Source organism: Mus pahari, unplaced genomic scaffold (assembly GCF_900095145.1).
Source record: "Mus pahari unplaced genomic scaffold, PAHARI_EIJ_v1.1 scaffold_9773_1, whole genome shotgun sequence".
Classification (NCBI taxonomy): Eukaryota; Metazoa; Chordata; class Mammalia; order Rodentia; family Muridae; genus Mus; species Mus pahari.
In genome coordinates, this window is record NW_018391867.1 from 13,730 (window position 1) to 27,264 (window position 13,535).

Genomic DNA, 13,535 nt, shown 5'->3' on the forward strand with positions numbered 1-13,535 from the left:
CCATGCCCACGCTGATACTCACAGGCCTCAGACTAACATGCTATGAATTGTGTGGGCAGATGACAGAAGGTCATGTCCTGGTTGTTGACCTCAATATAGAGTCACAATGAGTTTGGATAAGTGCTATATGCTTGGCGTCTAAGAGTGGTCTTGAACTCACAGATTTGCCTGTCTCTGCTTTACAATTGCTGTGGTGAAAGGCATGATCCAAATCACTTTGCTTCAATAGTTCTTGACTCTCTGTCTAGCCTAAGAATCTTCCTATGTATGGATCTGATCCAATTTACCTACACCATCCAATTCTGAAAATGAGCAAGTGGGTAGGGACTCAACTATTGAACCAGAGGCCTACTTTGGCTGGGAGGGTGTGGCTACAAGGGGAGGATTCAGCTGAAAACTATATAAAGAGTCAAAGCAGGCAGAGAAACAATCAATCTCTTGAAGCTTGGAGTTACAGCCTTTCCCTGCCTGAATATGGCGATCTGTAACCGGTGTCCAGATCAAGTAAGTCCCTGAATTCCATAAGGATGCTTATCTCATGCAACCTAGTCGAGCCTTGTCCTCACTTGAAAGTTTGTTCATGTAATGTATTACTTGGTGGATCTTCTTTTTTAAGATGAGTTCTTGCTAAGTAAGATTTCCTGGCCTGTATCCTAGATATTCTGTACTTTTTGACTTATATGACCTTACAAATTAGTACATACCATGCATATCATTTTGAATGTTCGTTACTTCACTCAGGATGTTTTCTAGTTCCATCCATTTACCTGCAAAATTCTTGATGTCCTCAGTTTTTTATTATCCAGATTGTATTCCATTGTGTAAATGAAGTACATTTTCTGTATCCATTCTTCAGTTGAGTGCTTTCTGTGTTGTTTCCAGCTTATGGCTATTACAGATAAGGCTGCTAGGAACTAGAGGAGCAAGTGTCCTTGACGTATAGTGGGGCAACTTCTGGGTATATAACCAGGAATGGGGTACCCGGCTCATCAGGTAAAAGTGTTTCCAATTTTCTGAGGAACAACCAGATTGATTTCCATAGTGGTTGCACCAGTTTGCAATCCCACCAGAAATGGAGGAGTCTTCTCTTTCTTCACATCCTCACCAACATGTGCAGTCACTGGAGGTTTTTAATCTTAGCCATTCTGATTGTTGTAAGGTGGAATCTTAAGAAGGTCATTTTGATTTGCATTTCCCTTCGAACATTTCTTTAAGTGCTTCCTGTTCATTCGAGATTTTTCTAGCTATGAATTAGGGAAAGGTTTGGAGAAGTTGAAGGGAAGTGTGACCCCATAGTAAGTCTCGATGAACCTGGATGCCTGGGAGCTGCCAGAGAGTGAGCCACTCAACCTGGCAGCATACATAGTCTGATGCAAAGCCCCCAGGACATATATAGCAGAGGACTTCCTGTTCTAGTTTCAGTGGGAAAGACTTGAGGCCCTAGAGAAGGGGGATGCCAGAAGAGTTGGGGAGGAGGAGAGCACCCTCTTGGAGGAAAGGGGGGAGTTGAAATATATTATATGAGGAACTGTGGGAGGGGGCAATGGTTGGAATATAAATTTAAAAAACAATTTCCAGGCCTTAAATTCACAAAGATTCTCCTATCACATCCACCTGAGGGCTGCTTAACCAGAATATCCAAGAGTGTTGTCAATTACATCTAATTATTAATTAGATCATAGTGGTTTCTATGGGACATTTTAGTTTTATTTAATTTTGTTTTTGTTTCTTGAGACACTCTCACTAAGAATGTCAGGGTGACCTTGATTTCTAGGCACTCTAGGCTGGAGTGTCAGATGTGACATACCTGAGTGTCTTGAGTACTGATATTTATGTCACTTTAAACCTGGCATTCTTTGGTGAACTTTTATTCCCAGTGACAGGGAGGCAGAGGGAGGCTGTGAGTATCAAAATAGCCAAATATTATGTCTTTTAAGAGGGCAAAACAAGGGCTGGAGTGATGGCTCAGTGGTTAAGAACATTGAATGTTCTTCCAGAGGTACTCTGTTAATTCCCAGTAACTACATGGTGCCTCACAAACATTTATGATGGAATCTGATGCCCTCTTCAGGAGTGTCTGAAGACAGGCACAGTGTACTCATATATATTAAATAAATACATAAATAGATAGATATATCACTAAATAAATAATGCAAAACTAGCAAACAAACACAAAATACCAAAAAAATAAATGGTATAGTCTCTTATTTCAATGGAATTCAGGATGTCCTCAATTTGCAGGAAGAAATCTACATATACACATACATACATACATACATACATACATACATACATATATACATATGTGTGTATGTAGTGTATATGTACATGTATATGTATGTGTATGTGTATGTGTGTGTAAAAGACATTATATCACAATGACAGTCTAGCTCCCTCCTCTATTCCTGTACTCACTCTTGACTGCAACAGGAAGGCAAAGGGTTGATAGTCTCTAAGTTTGGTGGCAGCCTATTTTATACAGAATGTTTCAAACATCTGTGGATAGAATCATGTCTCAAACAAGCAAAACAAAACAAACCAATAAACAAACAAAAGTAAGCAAGGTATTTCTATCTGCTGTTTGATACATGGTCTATTCTTTACAAGGTGTTCAAAATTTCAAGAAGAAGCCAGCCTGGTTTTTATTGAGTATTCAATGAAAAGTCTGAATATAACTTAAAATTAAAATTTCTGCTCCTTATTCTTATTTTTTTTTTTTGGTCCTCCATTTGTTTCTGCATGACTCAGGATAGCTTTTCTGGTACTATAGACGTAACCAACAATGTCATTGAGCCTTCAGCATGTGAATTATAATCTCCACCTCATAATCTCTTCTTTCTGGATGATTTATAAAGAGTTATAGGCCATGCCAATGTCTTGAAGGATTACTAACTTTAGTGTTTCTTTCCCACTCTATTTAGCTCTGTAGTTTGCAGACCTCAAGACTGGAACTTTACCAACACCCTCTCCAATAACTAATTATGGAAATTTCAAAGATGCTGTGACTTACTCCATGCAGTGTAGCTGGATAAATAGAGATTGTGGATAATTTGTTTTTGTTTTTGTTTTTTTCGAGACAGGGTTTTTCTGTGTAGCCCGGCTGTCCTGGAACTCACTCTGTAGACCAGGCTGGCCTTGAACTCAGAAATCTGCCTGCCTCTGACTCCCAAGTGCTGGGATTAAAGGCATGTGCCACCGTGCCTGGCAATTGTGGACAATTTTAAAATTGATTTTCTTTCTTTTCTTTAAAGGACTGGAGAGCTAAACACAGTCTATTCATCATCCAACAACTGACTGAGGCTTCAGAGTTACTGGTGATCCCTTCCCAGTAGGATGTATTCACCCCAGCTGTGGCTACAATTGGATTTGGCCTTTGGGAACTAGGATACTTTGGAGACACATCATAATACCAGAGAGAATTAGGGCTTTAAAATCAGCACAGGCCAGCCTATGTAGTTCTGGATTAGGCATATTATGGTAGCACAGACTTAGCAGTGATGGAACACACATGTATGTAATCTCAGCACTTGGGAGACACAGGCAGGCAATTCTCTGTGGAGTCCAGGCCAGTGTGGTTTATAAGTAAGTTTCAGGACAGCCAAGGATATTGGTATTTCTGCAAAGACATTATCTCAAAGAACAATGAAAAAACAACTGAGGGTGCTCAAATTGGTAAACTGAGTTCTTCATCATCAGCACTAGTGATCAAGGCCTCACACTTCCCTGTCTAGGCAAAAAGACTTGCTAAGTTTCTTGTCATGAATGATATATTTCTTCCTGGCTTCCCTAGAATAACTCTTTAAAAGAAGACACAATGAATTTCTACTCCCCACCCACTCTGATGGAGGTGGCAATACAGAGTCTACTGACAGATGAGTACTTGGCCATTTCTGCTCTCAAGGACCTGCCCAATATGATGTTCCCAGAGATGTTTAAGGAGGCATTTATTGATGGACATACAAAGATCTTGACTGCCATGATACCTGTGTGGCCCTTCCCATGCCTTTCTGTAGGAATGACGATGAAGAACCTCAGCCTAGACACTTTGAAGGCTGTTCTTGAGGGGATAGATATACTGATTTCAAAACCAGTTCTTTCCAGGTATGCAGGATCACCTGGGGTTAGGGGACATTTCCCTGAGTGCTGAGAATGAGCAAGTAGTGACAGAGAATATTTAGGCAATTGTGAATCAGAGGCTTCTGATCTTCATGTTTTTCTTCACCCCTACTCAGGACTGTTATTTACTGGGTGAAGAGGCTAAGAGGGGTGTAGCGGTTTGGGCTCAGTCTCAGCAATCTGGGCAAATGATGTTTAATATAGAAAACAGAATAGAGCAAATACACCCAGTGAGGAAGGGGCCTTTGCCTGCATCCTTCAAAGGTTCAAGTGAAATGAGGATGGGATTAAGGGGCCTGAAATGAAGGGAAGTATGACAGGCTAAAGATGCCCTTCTTCCAAAGAATGCTATTCATTTTCTCAGTATTGGACTCAGAGGTTTATTCCCAGCACAGGAATAAGCAAAGTTTTGGAAGAAAAGGCTGAAGTGTGAGATGTGGAAGGGAATCAAACTGTAAAATGTGTTGTCTATTACCTTCTGAAAATTATACTTTTTTCTCCCACAGTAGGTGCAAACTCAGAGAGATCATTTTGGGGCAAACAGATGGTGATGACTGTGGGATATGGACTGGATCCCATGAAGTTGAAGGCTTACCAGAGTTCATGGAACAGGAGCAGCCAGTGGAGAACAGTCCTGACTATGGGATGAAGAAACAAGTGCACGTGAAGACTCAATTACAACTCAAGGAGGACAGTCTTGATGAATGTGCCACATATTTGTTGCAGTGGGCCCAGCAAAGAAAAAATTCCACTCATTTATGCTGTAGAAATCTGAAGATTCTGGGCTCAAGCAAAGCCACAGTCATAGAAATTTTCAAAATTGTACATGCAGACTGTATAAAAAGCCTGGAGCTATGTTGTCTTTGCCTAGATGATTGGGATTTTCTTAATCCCTACCTGAAACAGATGAAAAATATTCTCTCACTCACACTAGATGGAATCACAGATACCTACAGTATGGATGACAATAGAAATCTTGATGAGGAGAATGTGATCACAGTGATTTCTCAACTTCCCACACTCCACCATCTCCAGGAACTCTATGTAGAGGATGTCTTTTTTATAGAAAGCAACCTAAAAGAATGCCTCAGGTAAGGAAAAACTGAAAGAGTCCAGTAAACCAGAGAAAACATATCTCTTCTCTTTACTTTTCTATTTCCTTGTCTGGTTTGTTTTGTTTTTGTTTTGCATGCTTTGTAACTCATGATGGTATGGATACCATAAACCTACCAATATTAGAGGCATAGCATGTCTGAGCAGATGACCTCTGTGATAACATGTATATGACCAGGCATAAACATGGCTCTGATTGCTCATGTTTTGAGTCCAGAAACAGGTTGACTAGATGAGAAATATGTAACACTAGGTTTCATGGTGAAGACAGGATCATGGACCTTGGAGAAACAAAACATCTGAGAACTTTGAAAATTTTCACTAGGAGGTTGTTGAATTTTATTTGGGGTAGGTAGTTCTTCCTATGTGCACCATGTTGGCCTGATATATCCATTGGTGTGCTTTTCTGCCAGGTCCTGAATCATGTTGCTATAGATAAGCCTAAGACTAGAATGATCTGAGTTGTGTGAGCAGACAACAGACGGCAATGTCTTGGATGGGGGTTGACCTCAATGTATTGTCATACTGAGTCTATGAGAAGTCTCATCTGCTTATCTGCCAATCTATTAACCCCATTCACCACAATTTGCTAGAAAGCAATTATTTCTTCTCTCCCCAGGTGCCTGAAGAAGCCCTTGAAGGTACTTTGGATCACTAGATGTTACCTCTTCCAGTCAGACTTGGATTACCTGCCCTATTGCCCGAATATTTTTGAGCTCAAATATTTCCACCTGATTGAAATACGTTTAAGTCATTTACTCCTTGAGCCTCTTGGGTTTCTCCTTGAGAGACTTAGAGATACACTGGAATGCCTGCAATTGAACTCATGTGAAATGGGGGAAATTCATTTCAATGCCCTGCTGCCTGCCATAAGTCAATGTTATCGACTCACAGAAGTCAATTTCTATGGTAACAAACTCTCTCTGCTTTTCCTGAAAAAACTTCTACACCACACAGCCAACCTTAGCCAGCTAATTACTGAGATGTACCCTGCCCCTCAGGAGTGCTATGATAACAGGGATGTAATACTACCTCACCGATTAGAAATTTTTTGCCCTGAACTCCTGGATATACTCAGGGCCATAAGACAGCCAGAGGATGTCACCTTTGCTACAACCAGATGCTCTAAGTGTGGTGTTTCCTATGTTTATGATCTGGAGAACCAATGTTGCTTTTTTGAAAAAAGACCACTGTGAAATTGATTGTGGAAGAGAGAAATGGAAGCTTAGTATTGAGGATTGATGAAATTGCTAAAAGGAGCAAGGATATGGCAATTACCTAAATGTCTGAGACGCACTGGAAAGACAAGCTTATCCTGAGAGCTGGTGAATGAGTGTTGCAACTGCAAAAAGTGTCAAGCACTCTTTTCTTCTCTAGGATTATTGTAGTTCAAGTGTGTTACAATAGAGGCACCCTTCCATGAGGATAATGTTCCACTCTGTTGACTGTATACAATAAATGTGTTGACTTTCTGGGTTGCTAGTATGTCTCTTATCAAAGCACAGAGCCTAATCACTTCCAGCATTTCTGTACCCATGTCTGATTTCTTCATTCCTCATCACCATAATTAGGTCAATCTCAGGTTTGTGAAGTTCCTTGCATCTCAGGAACAGGTCTTATAAATGGGACCCAAACCACAGGGCTTCACAAAGTGCTCAGTGTTTGGGAAACAAATTTGTATGTAGGACATTCAGATCACGCCTGAGTTAGATATGGAGAACAATGGGATGAGGGAACAGTCAAGAAAATGAGGACCAAGTGAATACCAAGGCAGGCATATTTCAGGAACTATGTCCTTGTATTTAACCTTTGCTAGAAGACATTATTTGCAATATAAACATTCAGATAACTGATATCAAAATAAGGACATAATGTGACCTTAAGCTATCTAATTCTTTATACTCCCAGAACAGTTTATATGTTGGGTAAGAAGAGTTTAAACTTAGTCGAAGAAATATGTTCTAATACCATCCCCTGGTTCCCTGTAATAGGTCCGCATGAGGGTCTCTCAATCTTCATGTGTAATGTAGACAAACTCCACATAAAACCAGAGACACCATCTTCTGCTACATATGCAGCTAGAGACACAAGTTCTGGGGGTGCTGGTTAGTTCATATTGTTGTTCCACCTATAGGGTTGCAGCCTCCTTCAGCTCCTTGAGTAATTTCTCTAGCTCTTCCACTGGGGGCCCTGTGTTCCATGCAATAGCTGACTGTGAGCATCCACTTCTGTGTTTGCCAGGCACTGGCATAGCCTCACAAGAGACCACTATATCAGGGTCCCTTCAGCAGAATCTTGCTGGCATGTGCAATAGTATCTGGGTTTGGCTAGTTGGCCATCATTGGGAAGAGAGGCCCCTTGGTCTTACAAACTTTATATGACCCAGCACAGGGGAAGGCCAGGACCAAGAAGTAGGAGTTGGTGGGTAGGGGAGCAGGGGCGGGGGGGGGATATAGGGAAATTTCAGGATAGCATTTGAAATGAAATAAAATATTTAATAAAAAAAAAACTTTAAAAAAAACCAGAGACACTGAAACTTATAGAGGAGAAAGTGGGGGAAAGCCTTGAAGATATGGGCACAGGAAAAACTTCCTGAATGGAAAAACAATGGCTTGTGCAGTAAGATCAAGAATTGACAAATGGGACCTCATAAAAGTGCAAAGCTTCTGTAAGGCAAAAGACACTGTCAAGAAGAGAAAAAGGCCACCTTTACCAATCCTAAATCAGATAGGGGACTAATATCCAATATATATATATATATATATATATATATATATATATATAAAGAACTCAAGAAGATGGACTCCAGAAAATCAAACAACCCTATCAAAAAATGGGGTACAGAGCTAAACAAAGAATTCTCAACTGAGGAATAAGAAATAGCTGAGAAGCACCTGAAAAAATGTTCAACATCCTTTTTTATCAGGGAAATGCAAATCTGCTTGTGGACGTTGTACATCGTGGTGCGCACTAGGCTCCGCACCACGATGTACAACGTCCACAAGCAGCCCTCTCCCTCTCCCTCTCCCTCTCCCTCTCCCTCTCCCTCTCCCTCTCCCTCTCCCTCTCCCTCTCCCTCTCCCTCTCCCTCTCCCTCTCCCTCTCCCTCTCCCTCTCCCTCTCCCTCTCCCTCTCCCTCTCCCTCTCCCTCTCAAGAACCAGAATCTTCTTTACAAGATTCTATGAATAGCCTGAGAAAATTTAAAATCATGAGTTTTTTGTAAGGATATCCATAGAAAATGAAAAGTGTTTATGGCTGGAGTTGGGAATGAACTATTATGTAGGTATACTCAGAATCTGCCCAAGATACCCTGAGACCAAGTTCTTAGCACAAAGGAGATATATGTGCCTTAGAGGGAAAAAGGTTGAGGGGCAAGAGATAGAAGACAAATTGAAGGTGAAGAGAACAAGGGAGAGGGTAAAGGAGTACTTGTCCTTGGGGGCCGGGCAGGAACAAAGGACTACCTCTGGATAGAAATAGACAGAATACCAAGCCTATAGGTCAAAGGCATAATATAAAGGTAAAAGGTAAACCCTATGTGAGAATGAGGTGTTTAATTTTAATTGGAGTGGATAATTCAATAAGCCAAAGGAGACTAGACTTGAATGCTCAGCCTTGGTAGTGATTCTCAAGAATAATAAGTATCCAAATAAAGGAAGGGACCTTCCGGGCTACATTTAGAAATGTAATATAATGGTTTTCAGCAAGCCACAAGGATGGGAAACAAAGAAAAGGACCACCAGGGCTATGTTTGCTGTTATCAGGGGCTGGCAACAGTCCCATCACTGAGGCAGGAGGGTTTGAGAGAGTGGGAGTTTCAAATTAATCTACAGATCAAGACCATGCATCAAGAAAACAAAAACAAAAAAACATCTTCCTCCAAAACAAAGTACATACATAGCACCTCACTCAATTTACTAGTTCATAACTAAATAAACAATCAAGACTGCTGTGGGGAATACTACACTGAATGGGCCTCTGGAATTTCAGGCTAGTGTGAATTCTTTGGCTTTCACAGAGGGAACTCCAACAATGGAGATAATGAAAATAATCCCAGGGAGCATCAGTTTGGGACACAAGCGACCAATCAGAAGGCAAGTTTTGTTGTAAGGAGGAACAAAGAGGGAGAACAGTGAGGGTTTACTGAGCCTGGTTCTCAGTTTTCATACACATGGCACTGTGTTAAAGTCAAAAATTATGTAAATGGGATTTTGTAAAATTTTGCTACTTTCAATAGGGAGATGGGTGCAGAGGATTTTTTAGAGAAATAATGTGCAATACTCTAAAAATTAGGTTGATAGTTCTTTATACCAACATGCAAGAAAGAACGGGATTTTCAATTACAAAACACACATGGATCTTTAGGTATAACCTCAATAGAAATAAAGATCTATGTCAAAAAAAAAAGGAAAAAGAAAAATTAATGAAAGTTGATCAGATGGATTTGAAATTGTCTTACATGCTAGGTGTGGTAGCACATGCCATTAGTCCCATTACTCTGCAGGAAAAAGCTTGGAGATTTCAATAGGTTGGGGGGCCAGCCTAATCTAATTAGTGAGTTCTAGCCAGGGCTACTTTAGAGAGATCTTTTCTCAAATAACAACAACAACAATAACAACAACAACAACAACAAAAGATACAAAAACACTACATTTACAATGAAAACCAGTGTCTTCATCCAGTTTTTCTTAAAAGACTCAGAACTTGTGGTCATCTGTCCCATCTCCATTCTAATGATTCTAGATCTGATGGAGTATACCAGAGGGAGAAAGTGATCTACAGGCAGTGAGGGCTGATAAGAAGAAGCTAAACCCAGGACCAGGCAGTGACTCTCAGATTCTCTACTCCCAGAGAGTTCTGATTCTGAAGTAGTGAGACACCTGCCCCTCATAAATCTCCTTTCCAGATCTACCTGCAAACTAAAAACTGCCAGTTTATAGGATGCCTAAGTCCTACCAAATAATAAATACATTTTGTTTACTGTCTAAATGGATGATGTTCCCTCTAGGAAAAACAAAATACCTGAGAATTGCTTGAACTTCAAGAGCCAATTCAATAAATCCTTGCCCAACACTGTTTTATTTTATTTAGTTAGTTGCTACTTCTTTACTAAGTCTTAGATGTATCTTTGAGACACAGTCACTTTCTAAGCCTTAGATTGATTTCAAACACCAACTCTCAGGAATCCTCCTTCCTCAGTCTTCTTCCCAGTAAGATAGCAGTTTAGAGTCAATCCACCTGGCTAAGTTCTATTCACCTGTGTCCCACATAATTCTGAGTGTAAGGCAAGTTGGTGTTACTTTATCTTTGATAGTAGGGATATCCACAGCAAACCTCCTGAAAAAAATCTTCAGAGAAACTAGTAGAAACATCTTATTACAACTCTGAAGTCTGTTCTGAAATATATAATAACTAAGTTGGGAGGTCTGTCAGTCATCTGCTATGTTAGCTGCTCAAAAGGTTAAGGCAGGAGGGTGTCTTGCATCCATTAATGGTAGGCAATGGTTCTAGATACGTAGCAGAGTGAGAAGAATTTTTGAAATAAATTTACAAACCCATGGGTCACATTCTCCAGCATTACATAAACTGGATAGTTTTGATATGCCTGTTATCCCAGAACATTTGTGGCATGAAGATCAGAAATTCAAGCACAAAATTGACTATCTAGTCTGGGCTTTACAAAACTACTTCTCAAACCAATTTAAAAACTGTGTTAAAAGAGACATCATCCTTGGATCTCTGTGAAAAGGGGCTGTTTCAAAAAAGTCTAGCCAGCACCATGAATACAGTTAAGGAAATCAAGAATGGGAGCAGAGCCAAGCATGGTCACATATAACTTTAATATGAGCATCTGGGAGACAGAGGCAGATAGATCTCTATGAACTTGAGGCCAGGCTGATATACATATAAATTTACAGGACAGTCAGAGATTCCTGGTTATTTCAGAAAAAGACTGGACTTTAATCCAGAATGTTGACTAGAGTGTCACAAAGGTTATTGTCATTTCATTGAGTCTAGCCTCTGCAAACAAACAAAAACCAGACAGAAAGACAAACAAATAATTAGTTAATCACTAGTGGGCACATATTTAATTTCAGTGTTCCAATAGAAATAGCAAACGGATCAATAGATCTCTGTAATTTGGGGGACAGCAAAGTCTACATAACAAGTTCTAGGCAGGTCATGTCTACATATTGAGAACATTTCTTCATAAACTTTTGATGACTGGTCTGATAGCTTAGATATTTAGAACACAGTGTACAATTTCAGAGGAGTACAGTTCAATTTCCAGCATCTTCTGTCCATCACCTCCTGCTAAAGCACATACAACAGCTCTAAATTACACCCAGTCCCACTGGCTCCTTATTCAGGACAACTATGGTTATTTTCCCAGAGATGATGCTGGCACCAGCAACCCCACGTAAAACACTGACCTCTGTCTGCCCATTCCCCATAAAGTAGACCCAACAGGTCCAAATTGTTTCCTATACCCTTTTCTCTTTTCCCATACCCTGGTCTCCCTATTCTGGGTCACATCTTTGTCAGAAGACTTCTGCTTTCCCAGAGGCCAAGCAGTTCTAGGGACACCATAAACAACCCTGGCACCCAAAACCTTAGAGGTCATTCAGCCCAGAAAAAAAACCCAGTGGAGATACCATACTGGACTTGAAGAATCACTGATCACTTGAACTCCAGAAGACCAGAGAAGAAACAGAATCCAAAAGGGGAAAATCCCCAAATGACCAATCTAACAAAGATGAACTCAGAAATCACCACCTAAAACTATAGTAATCCCAAACCCAGATATCTAGAGGCCAGTGTAAGAACACAATCAACAACAACCAGTGCAAAATTGTACCAACAGAGCTCACCTATCCTATTACAGACAGTCCTGGATCTTGTACTTAGACAGAGCAAATAAAATGACCTAAAAATCTAATCTTATGAATATGATAAAGGCCTTTAAAGAAGAAATGTATGAATCCCTTAAAGAAATTCAGGAAAAGACATGCAAAGATGTGAAGGAAATAAAGAAAAAATTTTAAGACTTTAAAGTGGAAATAAAAGAAAGGAAGAAAACACAAAGCAGAGAAGTAACAAAACACAAGAGATGGACAAGAGAATCTCACTTGTAAAAGATATGATAGAAGAAACTGATACACTGTTTAAAGTAAAGTTACTGACACAACATATCCAGGAAATTGGGCACTTTCAAAAGATGGAATCTAAGAAAAATTGGTATGGAAGAAAGAAAATATGCTCAGCTCAAATAGAAAATACTTTCAACAAAATCATAGAAGAAAATGTCCATAACTTAAAGAATGAAATGCATATAAATATATAGAACACAAAGTAGATTTGACCAGAAAATAATGTCCTAATGACACATAAATAAAAAGCACTGAATTTAAAAAAAAAAGACAAAATATCAAAAGCTACAAGACAAAAAGGCAAATAACACATAAAGGCATAACTATAAGAATTACATATGACTACTCAAGTAAGATTCTAAAAGCCAGAAAGGCTTGGCCAGATGTCTTACAGATTCAAAAAGACTACATGCCAGGCCATACTGCTGTCCACAGCAAGCTCTCAATTGTCATATATGGAGAAAAAAAGATATTCCATAGCAAAAGCAAAGTTTATTTTCTTTATTGATTATTTTACTTATTTACATTTCAAATGTCTGACTTCCCTGTCTTCTCTCTGCAGCTCCTTCTCCAATCTCCATCCTGTTTGCCTCTAAGAGGATACTCTTCTACCCATCCAAGAAAACCTATCCTGTTGCAGTAAGTCTCCAATCCAAATAAGCCTAGGCAATGAAAACACAACTCAATTAATATTAATATATGCTGTGCGCCTAGATTGGGCAGATCTACCACTACACTATCATCATCCCCATGGAAGAGACCCCTTATAACTTGCAGTTTCTCCAAGCCAGGTGTTTCTGCTGCACTTTCCTTCTTCCTCCTCCGCAGTCATATTCTCTCTCTCTCTCTCTCTCTCTCTCTCTCTCTCTCTCTCTCTCTCTCTCTCCCAAAACCTTCAGGTCTCCCTTCCCCTCTTTCTCCACCCAATCACTGGTTCTAGCCTTTATTTTATACATTAAGGTGGGAAGACGGTTTGCAGGAAATCATTTGAGGGCTGACTCACTCTTTGTTTGCAGCCCCTTACAGGAGAACAGAATTAACGTCAAATATAATTAGCCCCAGGACTATCTGCATCACTATCCTATCACAAAAACCCAATCCAAGAACACATCAAAAATATCATTCATGACAGCTAGAAGAAGTGGAGGCTGGAG

The 13,535-nt window shown here is 39.9% G+C and overlaps 1 protein-coding gene across 1 annotated transcript; it reads left to right on the forward strand.

The window, feature by feature from the left end:
- The first annotated feature begins 447 nt into the window (after nt 1-447).
- Nucleotides 448-6,358, forward strand: LOC110314720 (oogenesin-2-like). The gene is given in 5 exon segments (XM_021188956.1): nt 448-504; nt 3,791-4,101; nt 4,623-5,207; nt 5,849-6,309; nt 6,312-6,358. Coding segments are annotated over 5 exon segments (1,434 nt in total). The 5' UTR covers nt 448-474.
- Nucleotides 6,359-13,535: the final 7,177 nt, after the last annotated feature.